The 27,948-nt window shown below is 44.6% G+C and overlaps 1 protein-coding gene across 1 annotated transcript in view; it reads left to right on the forward strand.

Annotated features, from left to right (window-relative positions):
* Positions 1-626: 626 nt before the first annotated feature.
* Positions 627-27,948, forward strand: part of DNAL1 (dynein axonemal light chain 1) — a 34,729-nt gene continuing 7,407 nt past the window's right edge. The window contains exons 1-6 of the mRNA XM_077464546.1: positions 627-748; positions 5,008-5,046; positions 20,381-20,490; positions 22,909-22,964; positions 24,057-24,112; positions 26,944-27,070. Of these exons, the coding sequence (XP_077320672.1) occupies positions 746-748; positions 5,008-5,046; positions 20,381-20,490; positions 22,909-22,964; positions 24,057-24,112; positions 26,944-27,070 (391 nt within the window). The 5' untranslated portion in view covers positions 627-745. The remainder of the gene's footprint in view (positions 749-5,007; positions 5,047-20,380; positions 20,491-22,908; positions 22,965-24,056; positions 24,113-26,943; positions 27,071-27,948) is intronic.

A 27,948-nucleotide genomic window follows, 5' to 3' on the forward strand; every position in this document is an offset into this window, starting at 1 on the left:
GCGATTGGTAGAGCGAGAGCAATAATTCTAGCCCTAGACCTCCTCTGTAACGCAAAACATGCAACCTGTACAATTTTTTAAATATTGCCTATGGAGATTTTTAAGGGTAAAATTTTGTTGCCATTCCATGAGCGGATGCAATTTTGAAGTGTGAAATGTTGGGTATCAATTTACTCGGTGTAACATTATCTGTCACAATATAAAAAAAAAGGGTTAACTTTACTCTTGTCTTATTTTTTATTAAAAAAAGTGTATTTTTTTTTTTTTTAAAGTGTGCTTGTAAGACTGCTGCACAAATACGGTGTGACAGAAAGTATTGCAACAACTGCCATTTTATTCTCTAGGGTGTTCTAAGTAATTTTCTAGCAAAAAAAAAACTGTTTTTAACTTGTAAACGCCACATCTAAAAAAGAGGACCAGTCTTAAAGTGGCTAAGAAGAATACATTTCAAGTGGATAAAAAAAAAAAAAAAGTTTTGCTTTTAGTTCTACTTTAAATAATAATTAACAAAACAATCCTATAGGTTAAGATGTGGAGAAGACGAAGGAATGTCAAACACAAGCCACAACAGTCTGAGTGCACATCCCGGCTACAAACAGCAGAGGGCAAAGTTTTGGTTTATAGCTTCCGGTCTGCAGCCGTGAGCTCTCTATGATAGCTTCCGTTCAGAGGCAGAAGAGTGGCGCTTGCGCAATGAGGGCGGCCGTCTCCTAGCAACCAGAAGAGCGACTGTAGCAACTCAAAGATGGTGAGTGGTGTTGTCGTCTGCGTTGTGTCTGTCGGTGGGACGGCGCTGTGATTGGAGAGGAGCCCGAGGCATGCACCGGGCCTCACCCGGAGTAGGGTGGGGGAGGGGAGGATGGAGCTTTGAGCTGCTCTCATTTTCTCTTGTTATTATCATTATAAATGGTGTGAGATGAGGAGAGACCTTCATGTCATTGTTGGTGAGCACTAAAAAGACAAATGGGGAGCAATGAGAACTGAGCTCCCAGGAAAGGGAAGATCATCCCCTGATCGTCCTTCCCAGGCTCCTCTCTGTACTATCTTGGTGCCTCCGGAGTGTCCCCTTACATCCTCCAGGGTGCCTCCAGAGTGCCCCTTTACTTTTTCCAGACTGCCCCCTGATATCCTTCAGCATGGATGAACATCAGCACTAAGAGGGCACTCTGTCAGAGGATGTAAGGGAACACTCTGGAGGAGGATGTAAGGGGCACTTCAGGGGATGTAAGGAGGCTCTGGCTAAGTTAGTACCACCAGCGTGCCCCCTTACATCCTCCAGCGTGCCCCCTTACATCCTCCAGCGTGCCCCCTTACAGCCTCCTCCAGCGTGCTCCCTTACAACCCTTGGGGTGCCCCTTAGTACAGTAGTACTAAGAGGGTACCTTGGAGGCACTAAGGGTGCACTCTGCAGGAGGATGTAAGGGGGGTGGATAGACCTGCTGTACTTCCTTTGGTAGTCCCTCTACAAAGTGATCCTAGGGCCCACTTATGATCTTGCACACAGGCCCACTGATTTCATAATATGTCCCCGCCCCAAAAATTGGCAAAAAAAAGATATCAAAAATCATCTGAATGGAAGTTTGGAAATGTGGTCACCCTAACCGCAGTACTGATATGATGTGCGCTGCAGAAAGATCCAACATGTTTGCCTTTCCCAGCAATGGATGGCTCTGCATGTCCCAGCAACACAACTCCTCACATTGCTGTACAGTGGTATGGAGGAGATGTCACTGTGCGACACTTCACATAAAGTTTAATAAAAACAAAAAGTAAACAGGGAGGCGCTACGTAACCCCTTGATGGGCACTTTGCCGCTAACTTAGTCTTTAACCTGCAGTTGCCATGATGGAGATGCACATGCGGTCAGTTATAACACCTGACATTTGGGCCTGGTTCACACCACAAGAACGCACTCCACATCCGTTCCGGATGCACGTTTTTGGTACATTCCCGTGTGTTTGATGCATGGATGGATGCGTTCCAGATGCGTTTTTTTTTTTCATTGATTTTTTTTTTTTTTACTGTACTGTGATCCAGTGCGTTTTTGATACATTCCGGTGCATTTGAGGGCTGATTTACACCACAAAAACACTCCAGATGCATTCCGGATCTGTGTTTTCAACACGTTTTTGGTGCATTTCATGCGTTTCCAGATGCTTTTCTTTCTTCCTGTTTTTTTCTTTTTTTCACTGTACTGGGGTCTGGTGCGTTTTTGATGTTTTCCAGTGCATTCCATTGTGTTTTTGATGGGTTTTACTGCGTTCCAGTACAGTCTAGTGTAGGAAAACTGCAGCATGTTCTACTTCCTTTTTTTTCTGGAACTGACAACACTGGTGGTCCTGTGCCATTGGAAGCCATATAACCTACCTTCCATGCATTTTTAATGAAGGAAAAAAAAAACACACTGGACTGCATGTGGTGTGAACTGGCATTTAAAGTGGAACTAAACTCAGCAATTTAACAGTTTCAGAAAACGGTTACATTCCTGGAATGCTAACTGTCACATTTCCTTGTGTTCCCAACCAAACACTCAAACCATCCAATGGCTGGTGTCATAACGGATCACATGTGCCACACCATGGCAGTTGAAGATTAAAAAGAAACAAAGATGGCAGATTCCTTGGCTGAAAACGATAGGAGGGTTTACTTCCACCTTAACAGTTTCATGTGCTGAGAATGTAACTGTCACATTGGTCGTGCACTCAACCAAAACCGTCAAACCATCAAATGACTGGTGTCATACCTGATCACATGTGCGGCACCATGGCAGTTGAAGATCAAAAAAAGGTTACAATGGCAGCTTCTTTGGCTGAAAACCATAGGAGGGTTTAGTTCCGCTTTAAGGGCCAGTTCACACCAGATGCAGTCAATTTCTGCACCGGGAACTGACCAGAAACTGATTGGAACTGACTGCATGGTGTGAACTAGAGCCATTGGAATACATGGAAAACACTGTGCGTGCATTTTTAGTGCAGAAAAAAGCGCACGGAACTACATCCAGTGTGAATTGCCACTAAGGGCCAGTTCACAGCACATGCAGTCCAATGCTTTTTTTTTTCTGCATTACAAACTCATGGGGAAAGTAGGTTATATGGTTTCCAATGGCATAGTTTACACCAGTGTGGTCAGTTTCAGAAAGAAAACGCACTGGAATGCACTTGAACGCATCAGAAACGCATCAAAAAACACACTGGACCCTAGTACGGTGAAAACAAAAACTAGAAAAAAAGCATCTGGAAATGCATCAAAAATGCATTAAAAACACGCATGCAGAAACCCATCCAGAACGGATTTGGTGTGAGTTTTTCTGGTGTAAACCAGCCCTAAGGCCCAGTTCACACCACAGAAATGCAGTCCGAATGCATTGTTTCATGCGCATTTTTTACTTTCCCCATCCACTTTTTTTTCTAAATAGGGACATGTGCGTGTCGGTGCATTTTTGATGTGTTTTACTGCATTGCGGTAAGTCCAGCACAGGGAAAATGGAGCATGTCGGCATTTTTTTTTCTGGAACTGGAACACAACAGAACTGACCGCACTGGTTTGAACTGCCATTGGAAACCATATAACCTACTTTCCATGCCTTTTTGATGCACAAAAATTTCACTGGGCTGTACGTGGTGTGAATTCCATAGTTCATCTTTACAAAAAAAACTGTGTAGATAAGGGGAGTCTGTAGATAAAAAAACAAACTGTGTAGCTTTGACCAAAGTTGAATGATGCTTTTTTTTTTTTTTTTTTTTTTTACCATCTATGTCCTATTCAGGAGATTTCTCTACTTCCTGTCCTGTGAACTCAACAGGACGTGGGGGGATATAATCCTTCTAATGTGAGGGATATCCTCTCACAGACAGCTGTTATGGGCACAAGTGTCCTCATTCGAAAGATTTTCCCTCTATTCTTGTTATGGTGACAACTCCTAAATTTTAGATGTAACCTTACTTTCATTCTGGGTTATATTGGTGATAAGGACAATATGAAAGGGTGAATATTGCTTGACAGTGATTGTAAACCCCTCACCACCCTATCCTAATGTGCATTGGCCTTCAATTACACTATAAGGCACCAGTGACACATAATGGTGAGATTGCTCTGAGCCCCATTGTTCTGTACTGTTCACAACTATCAGTTACATTCAGCCGTGTGTGTGTGTGGGTGTGTGTGTGTGTGTGTGGGGGGGGGGGGTCACTATGGTACCAGCATCTGTTCCCTGTTCATATAGGGTCATCATGGTACCAGTATCAGTTTTCCTGCTCATATAGGGTCACTATGGTACCAGTATCTGTTCCCTGTTCATATAGGGTCACTATGGTACCAGTATCAGTTTTCCTGTTCATATAGGGTCACCATGGTACCAGTATCCGTTTTCCTGCTCATATAGGGTCACCATGCTACCACTAGCAGTTTCCTTGTTCATATAGGGTCACCGTGGTACCAGTATCGGTTCTCTGTTCATATAGGGTCACCGTGGTACCAGTATCAGTTTTCCTGTTCATACAGGGTCACCGTGCTACCAGTATCAGTTTTCCTGTTCATATAGGGTCACCGTGCTACCAGTATCAGTTTTCCTGTTCATATAGTGTCACTATGTTACCAGTATCAGTTTTCCTGCTCATATAGGGTCACTATGGTAACAGTATCCGTTTTCCTTTTCATATAGGACTCCATATCTATGGAATCATAGGCTTTCCACAGCAGCTTTAGCATTTTGTTGTACATTAACATTCCATGTCACCAGCAGCTGTAATGTCTGTGCATATAGACTTGTCATTGCAGAAGTGTTGTCTGTGTATATAGGGCCTCTGTGTCACCAGTAGCAGTTTCGGCTGGTCCCTATGGCACCGGTAATATGTTGTCTGTGCATAAAGGGCCCCATGACAACCAGCAAATTGTGAAAAGAGCGCTGTTTAATTTTTTTTAACAAAAACAGCTAACAATTTAATTTCTGTGCACATAAAATTGATTTAAAAATAAATTGATAAACCTGATTATTTTTTTTTCTTTCAGGCCAAAGCAACAACCATTAAAGATGCCTTAGCCAAATGGGTAAGAATTTCTTCCAGTTCTTCATTTTTTTTTTAAACCTAATGCCGCGTACACGCGATCAGAATTCTCGTCGGAAAAAGCTCTGATGGTTTTCCTGACGGAATTCGGCTCAAGCTGTCTTGCCTACACATGGTCACACCAAATTTCCGTTCGTTTAGAACGCGGTGACGTACAACGCGTACGACAGGATTAAAAAAAGGAAGTTCAATAGCCAGCAGCCAATAGCTTCTGTCTTGTAGTTGAATCTGAGAATGCATGATTTTTGGCATATCGGAATTGCATACACACGATCGGAATTACCGATAGAAAGTTTTTCCATCGGGAAAATTGAGAACATGCTATCAATTTTTGGCTGGCGTAAATTCCGACAGCTAAATTCCGATGGAGCACACACAAGGTCGCATTTTCCGATGAAAAGCTCTCATCGGTCTTTTTCTGCCCGGTTTTCCGATCGTGTGTACGCGGCTTAATAGAGCATTGATTACTGGTCACAGTGGGGGCTATTTTTAGTGTTCTGTTTGATGTTGGTGAAAATATTGTATGATTATAAGTGCAATGGAAGCCGACATTTATGGGACAATCTGAAGTGGATCTTTCAGTTACAAATCTGCATGAATAAATTTGCTGACATATCACAATAACCGTATAACTTTCCAAATTATCTCTATTTTATCAATAAAGTATATTCAAGTCTAATGGCTAAAATCTCAGATAATCTTTTACATGGTCATGTAATTCTGAAAATCAGTTTCAATGCTGTTAAAGCTACAGCTTTTATTAAAATAGTGATTCCCCATGAAGATCAGACGTTCAGTCATTTCCTGTTATAGGGCGTAAAACGGAAAATTTATATCAAATACTTACCGTAATTTTCCTTTCCTGATAGGCTCCATGGCAGCATACGTGTGGGTAGCCCCGCCTCCACGATTACCCAATAGGACCCAACTCCCATAAATCTTTGCTCCCGGCTACTATCAGTGTTCCGTAACTAGCCTACTCCAGACATTTGGGAGGGAACTCCTGCTGCCATGGAGCCTATCAGGAAAGGAAAATTATGGTAAGTAGTTGATATAAATTTTCCGTTTTCCTGAAAGGCTCCATGGCAGCATACGTGTGGGAAATAACTCGCCAAACACACCCGGGTGGGCAAAATGTCGAGCAAAGAACAAAAGTTTATTTAGCATTGTCAACTGACAAAACTTGCAAACCAAAATTAATAGAAGACAGAGCCGCTGGCTCTACACAGTAATGAGAAACAAAGGTATTAATGGAAGACCAAGAGGCCGCTCTGCAAATAACTTCAGGCGCAACATGACGAGAAGCTGCCCACGATGTTGAAATACTCCGTGTTGAATGAGCCGTTAATGCCTCAGGAGGAGCCAAGCCCTTTGCTCTGTATGCCCTCTGAATGATTTGAACGATCCAGGTAGAGATAGATCTAGCCGAAGCTTGCAATCCTTTATTCTTGCCATGAGGGAGAACAAAAAGAAATTTTGTTTGCCTAAAAGGAGCTGTGACTTCCAAATATTGCTTTAGCGCGTGTCCTACGTCCAGAGGATGAACATCCTGACTCTCTGTGTTTTGAAAGTGGGAAGCACAATTTCCTGATTCTCATGGAAGACCGAGGTTACTTTGGGATTCGATCCCAACATGGGAATCAATACTGCCCTGTCTGGGAAAAAAAGTCAGAAAAGGTTCCTCCGAACCTAGATTCCTAATCTCAGAAACTCTCTTGGCTGAGGTTATAGCTACCAAGAAGATGATCTTGAGAGTGAGATCCCTTATGGACAGAGGTTCTGTAGAATCCTTTCCAAGGCTCGAAAGAAAATCCAGCACTAAAGGGAGGTCTCATTTAGGAAACCTTGGTTTTCTTTGGGGTCTGAGCCTGATCACTCCCTTGAAGAATTGTCGTACCAGTGCATGGTTTGCCCAGGAAACACCCGTAAAGGCTGAAATAGCCGACACTTGGACTCTCAATGAACTGATAGCTAAAGGTAAATCAAGGCCTGTTTGGAGAAAGCTTAGTATGTCTTGTACTGTTGGAGAACTGCAAGAATTTTCTCTGGAGGACATATGGGCTGAAAACTTGGACCATATGCGCTCATATACCCTGTTAGTACTCCCTCGTCTGGAATTGAGAAGGGTTGGAATAGCTTCTTCTGGACAACCAAGAGCTTCTAGCCTTTCCCTTTCAAAAACCATACCTTGAGTTGCAGACATGATGGGCATGGATGTAACCTTGTGCCTTGAGATAGCAAATCCGGCCTGAGAGGCAGGGGAACTGGCTCTTGATAACTGAGGAGCAGCAGTAGAGGGAACCAAGGCCTGTTGGGCCAGAATGGGATCACTGCGAGAATCTCCACCTTCTCTGTCCTGAGTCTCCGAAGGAATTGCAGGATCACCGGAACTGGAGGGAAGGCATAAGCTGTCTGAAACTTCCAATGTTCTGTGAGGGCATCTATCCCATATGCCTAAGGATCCCTGAACCTTGAGTAATATTTCGGAAGCTTTCAATTGCACGGGGAAGCGAACAAGTTGACTTCCAGGGGCAATCCTAAGGTCAGGAGCCAATCGAATACTTCCCTGTGTAGGGACCATTCGTTGTTGTCCAACTCGACACGCGAAAGGAAGTCCGCCTGAACATTCTGCACCCCTGGGATGTAGACCGCAGAAAGGTTGGACAAATTCTTCTGAGCCCAATTCATTATCGGCTCCACCTCCTGTAACAGAGACCAGCTGCGAGTTCCCCCTTGCTTCTTTACGTAAGCCACCGCGGTTGTGTTGTCCAACCTTAACATGACCGAGGCATTCGCTATCAGATGGTGGAATGACCGAAGCGCCTGGAAGGCCGCCCTCAACTCCAGAACATTGGAGACGACTCTTTGTGATGGAAATGTCCACCTGCCCTGAGCGACATCCGAAAGGCAGTGAGCACCCCATCCTCGGTTGCTGGCATCTGAAGTTACCGTGACCCTTGAGATGGGAATGATCGAATGGTGGTTGCGTAGGTTGCGTAGGCTCTTCCCCTGTAGCCACCACAGAAGAGACGTCCTCATAGCTGGAGTGAGGAATATGCGCTATGTCTGGCTCGATAAGTCCCACTGTTGTAAAAACCCTTTCTGAAAGGGACGAGTGTGCCACTGGGCCCACTTTACCATGGGAATGGTGGCTGACATTGTTGGATCTTGGTGACTCTTTTCTAGGTTCAGAAGCCACCCGAATGCCTGCAGAGTGGAGATGACTAGGTCTTTGTGCTCCAAGAGCTGCCCTCTGTTCTGGGATAGCAGAAGTAGGTCGTCGAGATAGTGGTGGAGACGAACACCTTTGACTCTGAGAAAGGCCACAACTGCCAAAAGAACTTTGGAGAAGACCCGTGGGGACGTTGTTAACCCAAAGGGAAGACATGTAAATTGAAGATGTTGATTGCCTACCGCAAAGCGGAGGTACTGTTGAAACTCCTTTGCCATGGGGACATGGAAGTAAGCATCCTTCAAATCGACTGATATCATCCAGTCCCCCAGATGTACTGACTGCTGGATGGTAAGCAGAGATTCCATCTTGAACTTCTCTTTGTGAATAAAGGAATTGAGATGGGTCAAATCTATTACCGGCTTCCATGTGCCGTTTTTCTTTTGAACCAAAAACAGAGGGGAATACATGCCCTCTCCACGTTCTTCTGGAACGGGAACGGCTGCGCCTTGATCCAGTAAAGAGTTCACGTAGGTCAATAGGACTTGTTTCTTCTCTTCTGATTCAGGAAGATTTGTGGGAATAAATCTTAGCCTTGTGGTGCTGATAAAACCCCACTTGTGACTTGAGGAAACTGTTTTTACTGTCCAAAAATCCCGAATTGAGGCCGCCCAAACATGCCTGAAGTGGAGAAGACGAGCCCTCACCTGACAAGTTTGAGTGGGCCCAATTTCAAAAGGATTTAGCGGAATCCTGCTTGCCAGACGAACCCCCTTTTGAGGTATTTTTGAAAGAAGTCTGCCTGGATCTCCATGACCTTGAGAATTCTCGACCAGGTCTATAGCTCCGCGCCTCCCTGGCACAATCGGGGCCTTGTCTTCTAGGAAATGGACGCTTTTGATTTTGAAGGCGTCTGTCCTGGGGAAGAAACCCAGATTTTCCACCTGTAGCCCGGGATATGGCAGTATCCAGCTTGTTACCAAACAAAGATGTCCCCTCAAAAGGAATACGGCACCAGGCATGTTTGGATGCTGGATCCGCCAGCCATGGATGGAGCCATAACACACAGCGTGCTGAGACCGCTGCTAACATATCCCGAGATATCAGGCGAATAACATCAATAGATGCCTCCCCCAAAAAGGCAGACGCCATCCTGATTTCTTGAATAGGGGAGTCTTTGGCTGTTTCAATAGAAATACCCCTCAGGAATCAGCCCAGGATTCTATGGCCTTAGATACCGCTGCCATTGCAAGCACTGGTTTGCAAGCCATTCCAGAAGTCAGGTATGTCCTTTTTAGGTCTGAGTTGATCCGCCTTTCCAAAGGATCTTTAAAAGATACCGTATCTTCTAAAGGGAGGGTTACATATCTCACCAAACGCATGAGTGCTGCATCTACCAGTGGAGCTGACTCCAGGTGCTTCACATCCTCTTCCTTAAAAGGGTATAGCTTCAGGATCTTTGACTGCATGGAACCCTTTTTATCCATCTTGCTCCATTCCTCGGTGATAATGTCATCTAACTCCGAAAGGAAAGGAGAATATTGTCGCTCCTTATTGAGCTGCTTAAAGAATTTTCTCTGCTTTGGTGGGGAAGTAATAGGGTCTTCCCACTTCAGAGCTTCTCTCACTGCTTTGACCAATGAAGGCACCAGTCCATAGTCAAATCCTAAACCAGGATCCTCACAGTCAGATTCACTGTCTGAGATGGGAGCAGAGAGGCGACTTGGTTGAGAGGATTCCCATGTCTCCTGCAATGGGTTCTCTCCGGTTGGAGGAGCCAATAATTCTGACGGGGATTCACACAACTGTAGAGCATCCCTCTCCTGCAAGGATTCCTTCACAACTCGTCTTACTAATGACTCCAAATGCTGGTCTGCACCATCCCTTTCATCTGCAGCTTTGGAGAAGCAGTGATCGCATAGGGATTTGTCTGATGGAACAGGCATCCTGCACCCCCAGCATGATTTTTCCGTATGCCTGCTGGAGTGAGCAGCAGGGGGGTGAGAATAATTCTTGTCACGCTGTTCGGACCTTGACCTATGCTGGCTAGACCTTGAGGAGGATTTATGGCGGTGTGAACTTGAAGATCCACTGCGTCTAGAGGTATTAAGCTGTGGATCAGACCCAGAAGGGCTGTAAAGACAAAACAGACAGAGAGAGAAAAAGATACACAGTCAATCCTACCTATGCAAAAACTCTCTCCATTATAATACCATAAATGCTAGCAACCTACCTAACATGAGCGGGCTGGCCACTAGGAGGCAGTAAGGCATCCATTTTCCAATAAACCAACAGATCAAAGAAGTACTGCAAACCAAAGAGAAATAAAAAAATAAATAAAAAAAAAGCATTTTATAAGAGAAAGCATTCCCCTAGCCTAAGGGGCTTGCTCTTACCTTATGTTTCAATAATTTTTATTAGAGGTTTTCAGTACAATACAAGCAATAGTCTCATTAATGCGGCAACTTAGTACATTAAGCATAATGAAAAATGGGCTAACACACCAGTCCGCTTCGTAAACATGTTGGCGGCTTCGAATTAGGTGCCATATCTAGTAACCCCGGATCACATAGGATCCCAGCTGCCGGAGCTGTTGCCTCTTGAGTTATGGAAATACCCAATTATTTTGCTAACACCGCTAAATGAGAGATGTAAAGAATTCAACATAGAACAGTAAAGAAAAGAAGAAGGACCCTATAGCAGGGAAAGAGAAAAGAGTAGCGAATGGAAAAAGATAGAAAAAAGAAGGAAAGGGGAAGAATTGAGTGGGGGAGTGGGGGGGGGGTGGGGTTGAGCCGTAGTCCTGGATCCACAAACTCACTCATGCTACCATGACCATGTTAAACAGCATGTGTCCCGGAACCATTAGTTAGATAGACAATCCATGGGTCCCAAATTTTGTGAAACATTTTCATCCTGTCTTGTGACAATGCGGATAACCGTTCGTTTAGCATTAGCCATGACATTTTATGTTTAAGCTGGGCTATCGGTAGTGCGGCTGATCTCCAGTTACGAGCTATAGTGATCTTCGCTGAAATAAATATAAAGGTAAGGAGCCGCTGCTGAGGCCTGGAAGCCTCTGTCGCCTTGCCCCCCAGGAGGGCCAGCTTAGGTGATTTCCTCAGGTTCAATCCTGTGATAGTATAGACAAAATTAAAGACTCTAATCCAAAACCTTCTGACCTTCGGGCATGACCACCAGGTATGGTAGGTGGTCCCCACCTGGCCGCATCCCCTAAAACAATGGGACAGTGCTCCCGGAACAAAAGCGGCCAACCTGGCTGGGACCATGTACCACCGCAACAATACCTTGTAATTGGCCTCTATCACCGATGTGTTGGCGAGAGAGCGATATGCCGCCTCGGAGAGTGTACACCAGTCATCTAAATCAAAGGATTCCTGAATGTCCTGCTCCCACTGAAGCATATAACTCAACTTCTTCCTTGGCCCCCTAAGTAATGCATAGATGGCAGATAAATGGCCTCTTATTTTGTCATATTGCATACTCAACTGTTCCATGGGAGTCAGGGAACCCAGGTCTCCTCTACGGACCATACTCTGCACAAAATGCCTTAATTGGGCACATCGAAACCTCTCCGAACACGGCATATCAAATTTTTCAGTTAGAGCTTGTTCAGAAAGTATACCCCTACGGTCACATAGGTCTGCAATGCGCAATAGCCCTTTATTTGTCCACCAACTGAACAGTTGAGGAGAGAGGCCCGGGGTGAACTCATTGTTATTTAGTAGTGGCGCCAGCGGGTTGTGGGGCGATCTGAATTTGTATAGTTTGGACAGCCTGTCCCATATAGCCAGAGCCAATGACAGGGTAGGACATAATATCAGCGGTCTATCCTTCATTGGAAGCCATAGTAACTGTGAAACCTGTGAGGGGCGACAGGAATAAGATTCCATGTCCATCCAGATAGCATGTGCGTGGCTTGAGTGGTATCTAGTAAGATGGGCCAGCTGAGCCGCATGATAGTATTTCTGCAAGTCCGGCAGGCCCAGACCCCCCTGCTTCCTTAGGGTGTACATTGTACTCCTGTTCACCCTGGGCCTCTTGCGTCCCCAGATAAACCTAAGAATATCATTTTGCAACAGTTGTAAATCCCTCCGCAGAATAGCCACTGGTAGGGTACGGAACAGATACAGTATTCTAGGTAACACATTCATTTTAATAGAGTGTAATCTGCCGAACCACGATGGAGGGTGTAGCTGCCATTTAGCTAGGTCCATTGCCAGTGTCTTGTAGAGTGGGGGGTAATTCTGCCTGTATAACTGCTGGATAGTCGAGGTCAGATTAACACCAAGATAAGGCAGGGCCTCCGACTCCCACTTAAACTGGTATGTGCTCTCTATAGCTTTCTGTGTGGCCTCCGACAGGGAAAGATTGAGCGCTTTAGATTTGGCCTGATTAACTCTTAACCCTGAGATTTCGGAGAAGGGTTGAAGAATCGCATATAGGTTTGGGAGAGAAGTAATTGGTGACGTCAGCGTGAGTATGAGATCGTCAGCAAACAGTAGGCATTTATGATCTCTATTTCCGCACCTAATCCCCTGAACATCCTGACATTCCCTGATCCTAATGGCCAGTGGCTCTATTGCAAGAACAAACAGGAGCGGGGACAGTGGACAGCCCTGTCTCGTGCCCCGTCTAATCGGTAGAGGCTCAGAGGAATATCCCCGCAGCATCAACGATGCCGACGGTGTGTCATAAAGCGCACCGAGGAGAGTCAGAAAGCGCTCACCAAAACCATACCTACTTAGGACCGCAAATAAATATTCCCAAGAAAGGGAATCGAACGCTTTCTGAATATCCAACGATAGCAGCATTCCCCGTCTAGTGCCTCCACCATCCCAGTCCGACTGTACTGCTGATATAAGATTAATTAGCCTGCGGGTCTGATCCGATGCCTGCCTAAGCGGGACAAAACCGGCCTGGTCAGGGTGAATATAGTTTGGCAGAAAAGTGTTAAGTCTAAATGCTAAGACTTTCGTTAAAATCTTTAGGTCAGTGTTGATCAGGGAGATTGGTCGATAGTTCGCACAGTCCCCGTGATCCTTGCCCGGTTTAGGAATGACACTAAGATATGCCACATTTTCATGTAAGGGTATCTTGCTTCCCCTCCGGAGCTCATTAAAATAAGAGCACAGGTGAGGAATCAGAACATCCTGAAATTTCCTATAATATTGGCCTGGAAATCCATCTGGTCCCGGTGCCCTCGAGGGGTGGAGTGACTTAATCGCCATTTTAATCTCTAATTCCGTGAATTCCGCCTCCATTAGATCCGCGTGTGCTCGTGTCAATTGAGGCAGCGGAACATCACGGAAAAAGAGATCAGCTTTACGAGAATCGTACGCAGTCTGTGAGCCATAAAGCTTGGAATAGAACCTATAAAATTCCTGTAAAATAAGTTCAGGGTTTTGCGTAGAGCGACCCGTAGAAAGCCTCAGTTTTGGCAACGTAGGTGTATGTGGTCGGGGAACCAGTTTCCTGGCCAGCATAGTATTCGGTTTGTCACCCATTGTATAGTACCTATGCTTAGTCCAGCCAATATGTTTTTCAGCCTGAGTCGTCAGAGCTAAGTTCAGCTCCAGTCTAACATCGTCAATCGTATGTCTAATGTCGCAGTGCGGGTGAGCATGTTGTTCCCGGAGTAACTGGTCCAATTTGGTTTCCAATTGCCGAATCGCATGGTCACGTGCTCGTTTTTGTCTAGAGCCTAATTGTATCATAATGCCCCTAATCGTGGCCTTGTGAGCTGCCCAATTAATCGCGGGTGATGTGTCTGAGGATCTATTACCCGCAAAAAACTGCTGTAATGCTTTGTCTATCTCAGCGCACAAAACGGGGTCTTTTAACAGACTAGTATTCAGACGCCACGGGGCCGGGGAAGCCTTGGACCATAACCCAGTCAATGACATCCTGATCGGAGAATGATCCGACCAGGGGGTGGACAGTATCGATACCGACGTTAGATATGGGAGTAGGGGCGTGCGGACCAGGATATGGTCTATCCTGGAATATGTATGATGTACCTGCGAATAATGCGTATAATCTCTAGTCGTGGGATTGGACTCCCTCCAAGCGTCAATTAAATCGTAGAGATGTAAGAGCCTAGCCACCCTATTGCTCCCAGTCGGTGGTCTCTTGAGAGTGGGTCTGTCAGGGTTGGATTTATCCATAATTCTGTCCAGCGGGACATTACTATCTCCCCCCAAAATCACCTGCCCCTGGACTTTGGGCATCAATGTCCTCAACATTTTGCTAAAAAATTCCACCTGTCCTGAGTTTGGAGCATAATAAGATATAAAGGATACCAGTTGGTCATGTATACGTCCCACGGCCATGATGTATCTGCCGCCTTTATCCTTAATTATGGTTATGGGCGTAAAAGGGGTACGTCTAGAAAAAGCCACAGCCACCCCCTCCTTTTTATCGGGTCCATTTGCCAGGTAAAACTGCGGGTATTTAACACTAAGGTAACGCGGAGCTGACGTCTTAGAAAAATGCGTTTCTTGCAGTAGTAGAATATCTATTCTCTGCTTGTGATAAAATTGGAAGGCTTTAGTCCTTTTAGTAGGGGAATTAAAGCCATGGACATTATGTGTGATCACTGAAAAGTCGGACGAATACGACTTAGCCATCGTGGTAGGGCAGAGCACTCTTACCTTGTTGCATCAGAAGATCGGGCATAGCCTTCAATACATGGGAATCACCTCCCGCAGGCTTCCAATGCCAGCGCACGTAGGTTAGATTCAGGACTACAGCTCGGGGAAGATAGAAGGTAGGAAGAGAGAGGAAAAAGAGAAAAATGAGAAAAAACAGAGAATTAGTGAACATACAGGACAAGGGCCGTAGGCCCAGAAACTTATGCCAGTAAACTCGTGTAAACTGTAGAACAATGTGGGAAATAATCCCTGCCGGATAGAGTGTCCTTTCCGGTAGTGGCAAGGGTACCTCTTCTCCAGAGAGAGAAGGTAGTCTTGCAAAGGAGCAGCATGGATTCCCGATCCGGCCCCAAGGGCCCTAGCTCCATAGCATGCCAGCGGCGTGGATTCAGGTTTCGCATGCTGTCGGACAATGAGTTACACTAGCTTCGCTAGTCATCCCACCTCGAGGGCAACGGCCCCAGAGCAAGCAGGCACCTAACGGTTCCCCCCCGCCCCAGCACCCCTCCCCCGGGGGAGGCCCATGGGCCTCTCCATAGGACAGACCCCATTACCCCATGTTATATAGAAACAAAGTGTAAACCTCAAACTATGAGGACGCTGTAGAACATGTTCAAAAATATAGAGTAATTATAAAAATAAAACCAATAAAGATAAAGCACATTAACTTTAAGTCAGTCATGGAAGAACCGTTTCGGGTGGAGTAAATTCAAAAATAGAAAACTGCACTATGGTTGTGCTAACAGGGTGACTACGCAGTCACGTAGATACAGACGGACTCAGGAGTGTCCCTCAAGCAAAAAAAAAAAAAAGAGAAAAAAAAGAAAAAAAAAAAAATAGTAGTATCCCTTCAGCCGCAAGCGGCCAGTCCAGAATTTCAAGGAGGGCATAAAAGTGTATTCTCGGGATTCCTGGTCTTCCGGGGGGCTCCTCTAGGTGGGTTCCGCTTACGCTCCGTCCAAAGTGGGGAGAGTGAGCGGTGTGCTTGAGTCGGAGGAGAGGAGGCAGATGAGTCCCTTGAGATGATGCCCAAACTAAGTAGCAATTCTTCTCCCTCCGGCAACGTGGAAAATGAATAGGATTTCCCATTATAGGTGAAAGACAGTCTAAAGGGGAAGGCCCACCGATATCTAATCTGTTGATTGATGAGATGTTGCAGCAGGGGTTTTAAATTTCTGCGCTTTTGTACCGTTGAAGGGGCAAGGTCGGTAAACAGCTGAATGGACGACCCCCTTAGAGTCAAGTCCTGTCGGCTGCGGGCAGCAAACATCAACTTCTCCTTAATTTGGTAGTAGTGTGGTTTAACAATAACATCACGAGGCAGGCCATCAGGTCTAGGGGCAGTAAGGGCCCTATGAATGCGGTCAATTTCCATGTGATGCGGTGCTATGTCTGGGACTAAGTCCTTCATTAACTCCTGCATTGCCCCTTCCAAATCGGTATGCGTTTCAGGCAGGCCGCGGATACGCACATTGTATCTACGAGAGCGATTTTCCAAGTCCTCTATTTTAGCGAGGGCATCCTCCAGCCTCTCCTGGAGGTCTGTGAGCATATGGGTATTCTGATTAACCCTTTTAACAGTTCCTTCAACTTTAGCTTCAACAATGTCAAATCTCTCACCAATACTGTGGATGTCCTTCTTTAGATCCGTGGTAATCAGAGTGCAGGCCTTAGAAAGCTCCTGTTGTAGCATTGTGGAGAACCGAGCTAGTAACACAGTGTCCCCGGAATAGTAAGCCGGCTGGGGTGCTATAGAAGCTATAGAAGCAGAGCTAAGTTGGCTAGACATGGCCTCTGCCAGCTCAGCCATATTCTTATCCATAGAGGATTCAGGGGAGCCCACCAGTTCCTGTGTATCTTCATCTATGGCTGGGGAAGGGGGGTGTGAGCGGGACTCACCCTGCTGTTCTTCCTCCATGTCCCCGGAAGATTGCGAGGAGAACGGATCTCTGGGGATCTTCAGAGGTGTTCTGCTGGCTCCATCCCTCAGGAAGGCTGCAGCTCCGGCCGGGCCTCGCGTGTCTCGGCGTCCCGGCGCCATCTTGGATAGCGGCCTGCGCTCCGGAGAGGACCCGGACCCCCCGGTGAATATAAGGGCTTTACGCTGTCCTTTTTTCGGCTGGCCCCGAGCCCGCCTATTCATCACCCTCTCCGGAACTTCCCTCCGTCGTTTTCGCCACTGCTGTCCCGCTGGCTGCGCTGATTTTAGCTAAATTTGGGCCGGATCGTGCGGAGCTCTCTCAGAGCACGTCTGCGTCCGAGATCCCGCGCATGCGCACTTGCTCTTACCTTAAACCGCCGAACTGTCAGCCCCGGGAAGTCGCTGCGACCACTGCAAACATTCCCAGGGATCTGACAGCTTCCACAGATTTTTAAAAGTGGCGCCCGTGACGTCATTGCTGACGTCAGACGCGAGGCGCTCGCGCGCATGCGCGAGAACCAAGCCTCGGTTTCACACCGGGTTCGCACATGCGCAGAACGCCTGCGTAACCCGGAAGTAGGAGAGAGAGGTTTGCTGGAATGCGGAAGCGTCCGCAAACAGCATAGAGGAGACCGTTAGACAAACAGAAAACAGAAAATACACACAAATACATTGCTGCCATGGATAGACAAAAAGGCTCACCACTCCACCAACGATCACCTGGCCGAACGGACTGGGACACACACGCCGCACCTCCAAGCAGATAATGGTCACCCATAGCAACGGGACACAGACCGTGCGCACTCAGGTAGGGAATCCTTTCTTCAGCGCAACTCTGCAAATACACTCCATACCCTGCTTAACAGTCAGGGCCTATCGGAGGAAAAACTCTCAGTCAATCAGCCAATCGATCGTCGTGAAGTTTTGTTTCCAGGAAAGAAACCATCTGGTCCTACTGGGGAGAACAAAAAAGGAACACTGATAGTAGCCGGGAGCAAAGATTTATGGGAGTTGGGTCCTATTGGGTAATCGTGGAGGCGGGGCTACCCACACGTATGCTGCCATGGAGCCTTTCAGGAAATATTTTTGTAGTCTTCTCAGTGATTCAATTTCTTTGCTGAAATAGTTTACATGCTGAGGTGTAGGGGTTGATCTGACTGTGGGAACTTTTTTTTTTCTTTCTTTTAATTTCCTCTGCTCATATTTTTTCCAGTCCTGGAAGTTTCATATCTTTTGGAATCATTTTATTAAAATAATTTTTTTTTGTTTGCATTAAAGATTTTTTATTTTTTTTTGTCTGGGGTTGTCTGTCCTTAAAGCGGTTCTTCACCCTAAAGGGGAAGTTCCGCTAGTATTATCCCTCCCCCCCTCCGGTGCCACAATCGGCACCTTTCGGGGGGGAGGGGGGTGCAGTTACCTGGATAATCCAGGTAACTGCACCCACTTCTGGCCAGACCGCCGCATGGCTCCGCCCACCGCCGCATGGCTCCGCCCCCCCCCCCCCCGTTGTGTTCTGGGAAACACACAGTTCCCAGAGACACAGCGGGGAACCAGCGCAGCGCGACTCGCGCATGCGCAGTAGGGAACCGGGCAGTGAAGCCCTCTCGCTTCACTTCCCGATTCCCTGACAGAGGATGGCGGCGGTGGCTGCAGCGAGACGAGCGATCGCTCGTCATCTGCCGCCGACATCGCTGGAACCTGGGACAGGTAAGTGTGATATTATTAAAAGTCAGCAGCTGCAATATTAGTAGCTGCTGGCTTTTAATATTTTTTTTTTTTTTTTGTGCAGCTCCTCTTTAACTTTTCTAAAAATAAAATGCCTTATAGAATGTTCTAACGCTGTCTCCAAGTTGCGCTTTACCTTTTATCATTAAAAAACAGTCCTTGTGCTCCAGGAAAGTGACTACTTGGGCTGGGATGATGTCATTAGTCTGCCACAGGTAAAAGCAAGCATTTCCTTAGTCTCCTTTTCTCCAGTGGTCAGAATGTAACATAGTCATTTTGTAGCCTGTCACAAGGTGAGAGGCTGCAGCAAGCAAGGGCTGATCTACAATATATCAGGCATTTATGAGCATAGCCAAGATTTGCCCAGTCACCAGGATTTACTTGATTGTCTCATCTCTGAGCTGGCATCTCAGTCCAGGAAGAAGATGCTGACCCTGGATAATGCCTGAAGGAAAAAAAAAACAATGTACTGTGTGATATGCTGAAACATGCATCACACCGCCGCCTGCTGCCAGGTCACTGCAGCCAGACTGGATAGCTGCCGCTCACTAAACTGCTGCAGTTTAATGTGCTGAAACTGTCTGGGCTGTGTGAACGGGTCCTTAAAGGGGCGTTCCGGCCAAGAATTTTTATTTTTTTAAAGTCAGCAGCTACAAACACTGTAGCTGCTGACTTTTATTAAGGACACTTACCTGTCCAGCGATCCCGCAATGTCAGCCGCCCGGAGGCCGATCCATCCATTGGACAGGCTGCCGGTGCCTCCATCTTAACGAAGGGATACCTTGCAGCTTCACTGCCCGTTTCCTACTGCGCATACGTGAGTCACGCGGCTCTTTGTGAATGGTCCCGTTGTTTTCTGGGATACGCACATGTCCCAGAAGGCAACGGGGCCCCTCACCGAAGAGGAGGAAGCGCTGCGGAATAGGAAGAGGCAGATTAGGAAGACTGCCTAGCAACAGCGGTTTTAGGTAAGGTAAACATTTTTTTTTTTTTTTTTAAGATTATTAATGCATTTATTTTATTTTTTTGGGTGGCCCTCCACTTTAAAGTAAGTTTAAAATTAACAAACTTAGTGGCTAGAGCACCAGGTGAATATAGAGAAAAAAAGTCTAAGCAAAGAAAACCATGCAGCCACCACAGCTAAGAATTGATAAGCTGCTTTAAAAACTTTCTTTTTTTTTCCTTTTATTTTTTCTTCTATTCAAAACAAGTAAAATTTGTTTTTTACTCTGAATTTGTATGATTGATACATTATAAAAGGCATGATGACCTATGTATTGAGTATGCTGTCCAATTCTGGTCACCTGTCCTCAGGAAGGATGTGCTGGAACTGGAGAGAGTCCAGAGAAGGGCAACAAAGCTAATAAGAGGACTGGAGGACCTTAGTTACAAGGAATGACTACAGACAGTAAACATATTCTGCCTGGAGAAGAGACACTTAAGAGGGGATAAGATAGCGATATACAAATATCTTGATGGTGATTCTAGCATAGGGAGGAAGCTATTGCGTCTCCGGTCACTTAGCAGGACACGTGACGACTCCAATGAAGTTGGAGGAGAAGCAGTTTAATCTTTCAAAAGGGTTCTTTACTGTCAGAGCAGTACGGATGTGAAACACCCTTTTACAATGGGTGGTGTCCGCAGGTAGTATAGAAAGTTTAAAAAAAACTCTTACATCGTCACCCTAACTAATGCAATATACAGGTATTTGGGAAAGATAACATAACAAAACAAAGGTTGAACTGGATGGACTGATGTCTTTATTAAACCTTACCAACTATACATTCCCAATCACATAAAATATGTATTTTTTTTCCCTGTCCAGGAAGAAAAAACCGGACAGAAGGCATCTGAAGCAAAGGAGGTTAAGCTGTATGCACAGGTCCCACCCATTGAAAAGATGGATGCATCTTTGTCAACATTGATCAATTGCGAGTAAGAATATCAGTTGCTTTCCAATAGTAGCTCATTGCATCAAGCTTTGGAAATTCACCAGTAGTTCTTACCAGCTAGTTATGGAAGACTAGAGAACAATAAGAAGGGGAAGGAAGGAGGACGAGGGATGGGGAGGGAAAAGAAGCCTGAATCGGATCCATTTTTAACCATTGGGTGCTTTTTGTTCTATCTGTCCATAGGGGTCATGTTTGAGCACAGAGGTTCACAAGATTTATTATGGTTGGAGCAGTTTTGATTAAAAGTGGAACACAATTGAATGTCCAGTTTCAGGTGGAGCAGAGTTGAAATGTCATATTCTTAACACACTTTTGGTAGTAGTGGATGGAGTAATAAATGAGACTTTTCAAGTGGAATTAGTGGTGGTCATTTTGAATGGGCACATCTACACGATTGATTGGTTTTGAACTGGAGCACTTTGTATTGTTGCACATGAACTTTGGATTATTGTCAGAGCACTTCCTATAGTTATTTTTATTATGAAAACACGCACAGTGACACATTGGAGATCTATTTTAGCACTTTTTTTTATTGATAAGAGCTTAGCTTTAGCGTACATGGGTACAGATAGGATAGGAGTTAGGAGCGCTGCCTTCCTTCCTTTTTATGTTTTATTTATGTTGTTTTATGTTGTTTTATTCATGTTTTATTATGTTATGTTTTTTTTGTCCTATTGTGGTATTGATCGGTAGCTGCTGGTTATAGCAAATTAATATATATATTTTTTTATTATTTTTTATTTATTTTTTGGGTTGTGGTGCAGGTGTTTATTGGAATACATATTTTGAACAATAACACTGGGGTTGATTTTACTAAAGGCAAATCTACTCTGCACTTCAAGTGCACTTGGAAGTGCAGTCGCTCTAAATCTAAGGGGTAGATCTGAAATGAGGGGAAGCTCTGCTGATTTTATCATCCAGTCATGTGCAAGCTAAAATGCTGTTTTTTATTTTGCATGTTCCCCTCAGATCTACAGTGACTGCACTTCCAAGTGCACTTGTAGTGCAAAGTGGATTTGCCTTTAGTAAATAACCCCCATTGTCTTTTTTTAAAGAGGAAGTAAACCCTGATGAGTTTACTTCCTCTTTCATTCCCTGCAAGGGCAAAGCATAATGGACTACTATGCATCGCATAGTAGCCCATTATGTGTCACTTACCTGACACAGGAGCCAGCGAAGTCACCGCTGTCCCCTGTAGTTCCGAGCGTCCATCTTCTTGGTGGGTCTCGCTGCTACGGCGCTGTGATTCGCCGGAGCAGCGATGACGTCACTCCCACGCATGCGCACGGGAGCCGAGACTTGCGGCATCTTTGTCATCGACGATGCCACGCTCAGTGCGCCTACGCACCGCTGTCTTCGGGCAAATATCTCCTAAACTGTATAGGTTTGGGAGATATTTCTTGGACCTACAGGTAAGCCTTAATCTAGGCTTACCTGTAGGTCAAAGTGGTTTGTAAGGGTTTACAACCACTTTAAGGCTCCATTCACACTTGTACGACTTGTCATGTAACTTTGATGTCCAAAGTTGCATGACAAGTCTCCCCCCATGTTTTCCAATGATAAGCAGTCTTATATGTGCGACTTAAAGTTGCAGCAACTTCAAAGTAGTTCATTCACTACTTTGGTCTGACTTTCATGCAACTTGAGGGCCATAGACTTCAATGTTAACCCTCAGAAGTTGCATGAAAGGTCCTACCTGAATGCTATACAATGCAACTTGTGTGCAACAGTTTTTCCAAAGCCAAAGTTGCATCAAAGTTGCACTCCAAAGTCAGCGCAACTTTGGCGTCATGCACAAACACACACAAACCCAACCCCCCCCGAAGCACCCATCGGAATTTGAAAACATTTATTCAGTTTCTGGTGAATAAATGCCTGCAAGTACTGTCAGCCATTGCAGCGTACAAGGTATGAGCAGAAGCTATGCTGAGAGTCTGCAGGAACCTGAAATTGCAGATCACAGGTTTAATGCTCTGCAGTTCTCTTCAAAAATAAATAATAAATGCATATTTTTTTTTTTCACCTATTTGTGATAACGTTTTGTCCTATATTTTTGTTTTCTCTCCTGACCACCTCCTGGGCATTTGTGACAAAACCTATAGGGGGGAAAGGGTACAGGGGATACTGAGAAGAGACAGAAGACTCTTTAAAGTTCAAGACATTTTAAACCATCTCTCCTTTTTGTTGTTTGGTCTGAACAGAAAAAAGATAAATTGGCATGTAAAGTAATCTCCATGCTGTCTTCAGTAGCTCTTTCTAGCAGTGCTTTTGCCACAATGATCACATGACAAAAAGGGCAGGCTCATACAAAAGGTTGTCATCATTCAAGTGTGCCTAGGGGCATATAGTATCTAATATCTAAAATTCTCTTTTATATATGTTTTTTTTTTTCTCTTTTTAGGAAATTATCTCTTTCAACCAACTGCATTGAAAAGATAGCTAACCTGAATGGTCTGAGTAAGTGAAACATTTCTGCTTGTTACACCAGTTTAATAATGTCAAATTCCTGTTTTGAAACACTGTAGTTGTATGCATCAGCTGATCTCTGTTTAATTTATGTGGCAGTCCTTTGGATTTTGAATGGGCTCAATGCAGGCTTCAATAAGCATATTTATTTAATCTGCAATCTGATTGCAGTTGGATACATTTTAGGGATCTCTAATTACATGCACTGTCCCAGTAATCTCTGGGTAATCATTTAATCTCAGCGGGGTAGAATACTGTACTGTTGGACCATTAGTACATCGTCTCCGACCAGAGCTGACAGTTTTTTTTTTTTTTTTTTTTTTTTTTTTTAGTTTTTTGCATTTTAACCTGCTGGGTTGTAGGGAAAAAATTGTAGTGTGTACCTGGCTTAAGGATAATATCTTCCACTGGATAATCAATATTCAGGTCAAGCAGGAACGCCCACTATAAGAGCAGCAGCCAGGTGTCAGATCCCTGCTTAAGATAAGGGATGTCTCCAAACATGAAGAAAGAAGAGAAAACAAAAAATAGGTGCAGCTAAGTGCAGTATTGTGAAATTTGTAATCAGTAATAAGGCTTAAAAAATGGCCACTCACCTTTTTATATGCAGGGCAGAGCACATAAAGGAATCGCATGTGGAGATGCCACAGTGCTTCTCATGCAACATGAAGTTCAGTTCATCAAGTCCGCAGGAGGATACCACTGTCATAGGGTCCTTCTCGCTGATGGAAACCTGATGTGACTGGCTCAGGAAAACCCCATTACATCATTCAATCAAAGGGACACGCCCACTGGTGTTTCCTTTGATTGGATGATGTCATGGGCTTCCCTGAGCTTGAACTTCACGCTTCTTGAGAAGCAGTGTGGCATCTCCACATGTGATTCCTTTATGCGCTCTGCCCTGCATATGTATGTGAGTGGCTATTTGTTAAGCTTTATTACTGTTACAATTTTAGAATGATGCGCTCTTTTTTGTTTTCTTTCTTGTTTAGTTGGGATGTTGTAAATGTTCGAAATTTTCCACTGTTGTGAAATGTAGATACATATACACATCTTGTTGCTTATAAAAGCCTTCTTTTTCAGAAAATCTCAGAATATTGTCTTTGGGAAGGAATAACATAAAGAATTTGAATGGACTGGTAAGAGATTCCTGGCTTGCACCTTTTTTCATTTACAGATATCCTTTAAATCTTTAGCCAATGTACAGCCTTCTCTGTTGATCACATGCAGCAGCTCTCATATTTCTACACACTAGAAGTTCACGGTGTGCAATAGAAGCAACCTATTCCCCGGTAGCAGCTGTATCACTTCCTGGGCAGATGACGACCAACATCAGCTAGCCCCTTCCTCCCCAGCCTGTCAATGGCCTGTCCCTTTTAGGTATATGGATAGCTAAGTTGTCATTTACAGCAGCCTTGTGTCACACATATAATGCCCCATACACACGGAAATTTAGACGGAAAAAGTCCGATTGGATAATGTTGTCGGAAAATCCGATCTTGTGTGGGCTCTATTGGACTTTTTCTGTCCGAATTTTCAACGGATCTAAAATTTTCCGACAACAAAATCCGATCTGACTTTTTCTGATCTTGTGTAGAGAATTCTGACGCACAAAGTGCCATGCATGCTCAGAAAAAATTTGGAGACGAAAGCTATTGGCTGCTGGCCTCTACGTAGTCCCGTCCTACGTTTTTATACGTCACCTCGTTCCGAACGATCTGATTTTCCGACAACTTTGTGCGACCGTGTGTATGCAACAGAAGTTTCAGCCAAAATCCGTCGGAAAAAATCCGACGGATTTTGTGGTCGGAATGTCCGACCATGTGTATGGGGCATAAGACCTCCCTCAACCTACTCAAAAATGTTTGGCTTTCTCTCTACCAAAGACAAGTCTCTCCTGGACCAAAAGTGAGGGCGAATCTCACCTGTGGAGAAACAGACTGTCCACATTCTATCCAAAGCTAAAAGAAAATGACTTGGCCTCACATGCTTTAACATTCCTGGCGGTATGATTATGTCCGATTTTTGATGCTGAAACCAGTGTACTGTATGTGTATTGTGTTTTTTGCTTTTTGAATTTGGTGCTGTTTTTCGTCCCCGTGCGTCGCGACGCTCGCAGGGAACGGAGCTCGGCACTGTAATAGATCCGGCAGAGGACGGCTTGCACACAGGGCGGGGAGACATCGCAGGATCCTAGGGACAAGGTAAGTATCCTCTTCCTGGATCCTGCAATGCGATCCCGAGTGTGGCTCGGGGGTTACTGAAAATCCACTCCGAGCCACATTCGGGAATACCGTCAGGGAGGTTAAGCTATGCTATTAATACTTCACATATGCTTTTAAAGTGATACTAAACATACAAACATACAATGCTTAATTGCCTTTATCCCTTCTATGTATGTATAAAGATCATGCCACTGCATTTAATGTGATATATATATATAATAATAAAAACATCGGAGTACCCATTTAATCACCACTGTTCAGCAGTCACATTACATTTCCCAGGCCTTTCCTGTCCTCCACTCTGTCAGTGTGAGGCGAGGCGAGCCGATTACCGGCATCACCTTGTTTACATGTGATCGGCTGTGATTGGACACAGCCGATCACATGGTTAAAGAGCCACGGACGCAGCTCTTTCAAAGATCGGGGCTGCGCCGTGTCCTAGCAACACGATTGCCTCACTGCCACCCCCGCGGGAGTGTGAGAGCAGCCATTTTGGGATGCCATCTCAGAACGCATCAGGCGGCAAGCAGTTAAAACTTAATTTTGTTTATCCTGAAACTTCCCTCTTAAAGTGAAGGTGTGTGTGTGTGTGTGTTTTATACACCGATAAATATGGTATATCCAGATAACACGCCCAAGCTCATCCTTAGTCCTGAGTGGCACTTGGGGATTCGTTGGGGACCACAAAAGAGATATATCTCCAAATAACCTGCCCAAGCTCATCTCTTCACCACACACAGCCACAAAGGCAAGCGAATTCTTGTTGGGCAGTGTATTAGTGCTTGGATGAACACAGACTGAATTTTAACGGTTCAAAGAATGTCGGGCAAAATGGTCGGCCCTCATGCATGTTCACTTCATTAAATCTGGCCCTCTTTGAAAAAAGTTTGGATACCCCTGTGGTAAAGGAATGCTATTTCTCATTTATTTTGCATTTTTAACGGAGCTAATAATTAGTGACATGTACTGGCCACCTGAAAAGTAGTTACCATAGGCAGCACAAGATGACTGAGCACCATGTGTGTTATGGGACCACTTTTGTGAACTGTGACTTGTCTGTCAGGATCGGGATCTGAACCCTCTGCCTCTAGTGCATCTGACAGTAGCTATTCTTTCTGAGCCACCTGAGATGCCAGGCAGCATCCTGTCTGATTCTTTAGATATTCATGCCTTGTTTCTGGTGAACTTTGAACTCCTTGCTCGGCTCACAAGATTCCTATTTAAGCCATGCCTTTGCACTTCCTGTTTGCCAGGTTATTGTGCTCTCTAAAGCCAATATCTTGCTCTAATATCCAATATCTTTGCTTACCTCCACTACCACTCATTACTGACCTTTGGATTGTTCCTTGGCTACATTTCTGCTCGATCCCAACCTGTAACCACTTGTTGCTGACCTTTGCCTGTTTACTGACTACGCTTCTGCTATATCTGCTGCTGGACCCCTGTTTGCTCACCTCCTGGTGGGGTGATTTTGAGGACTGTGACCTGGTACTAACATGCAGTAAAACCCATCTCCACCATCAGGGGCTCTGGTGAATACTGGTTAGTGCGAATTTTAAATTAAAAAAAAAAATGTAATTTTTTTTTTGATAAAGAAAAAAAAAAATATTCACTGATTTATATCCACCCTGGCTTTAATCCACATTGCACAGGGCCATTTTCCTAATTCTACCTGAAACGGTCTCTGTGTTATTGCATCTTACTGATCTCCTCTATTCATACACCTACACATTATTTATGTGCAGGAAGCAGTTGGAGAAACTCTCGAAGAGCTATGGATTTCATACAATTTAATTGAAAAATTAAAAGGAATACATGTAATGAAAAAGCTGAAAGTACTCTACATGTCCAACAATACAGTGAAAGACTGGGGTAAGTGAATTCAGAATATGGGAAGTTGAACATGCTGGACAGATTTCAATTATTTGATCTCAAATGTCCAAGATATATTTTTTCATTTAATCATGTCTTTTGTTGGGGGTTCTGTATTTTTCTGATGAGAAGTCAGGAGCAGAGTTAAGCATCTGTGCAGCAGTCTTTTATAATAGGTGATGCCTGAACAGGCATAGAGAAAAAATCGAATCTATATGTATGTATGCTGACAATTAAAGAATGAAAATCCACTTGTTTTTTTTAAGATCCCACTGGGCAAAGTGTTTTTATAGTGTACAGGGGACAGAAAATGGAAAACAAAATCTGGAAATCATCTTGTTGCTCTTTAGAAAACCCATAGGTTACCTTTTTTTTAGGAATTAAACAAGGCTTCTCCATTAGCCATGCTTCTAATTAGGTAGTAGTGATTACTTAAATTCAACTGGACTTTTGTTATACAGCAAGTCTGGGTGAATCTGACTATCTACTAGCTGTACCATGGCCTGGATGAATGAGAACCTTCACTGACATACTATATGCTTCTCGTTGCTTTATTAGCGTTGTAGTTGACTCCAGACCACATCTTAATAAAGGATAACCAAGTAAATATGTAGAGGGCTCCAGACTTTAACATGCTTTGGGGAACAAATCACTATAGTTGATCAGAAAGTTTTTTTTGTTTTTTTTGTTTTGTTTTCTAAAAAGCCTTATTCAAATGTCAACCTATTGTACAACACATAGGGGGTTATTTACGAAAGGAAAATCCACTTTGCACTGCAAGTGCACTTGGAAGTGCAGTCGCTCTAAATCTAAGGGGTAGATCTGAAATGAGTGGAAGCTCTGCTGATTTTACCATCAAATCATGTGCAAGCTAAATT

Source organism: Lithobates pipiens, unplaced genomic scaffold (genome assembly GCF_037356315.1).
Source record: "Lithobates pipiens isolate NorthernLeopardFrog02 unplaced genomic scaffold, aLitPip1_a1.2 Scaffold_30, whole genome shotgun sequence".
Taxonomy (NCBI): Eukaryota; Metazoa; Chordata; class Amphibia; order Anura; family Ranidae; genus Lithobates; species Lithobates pipiens.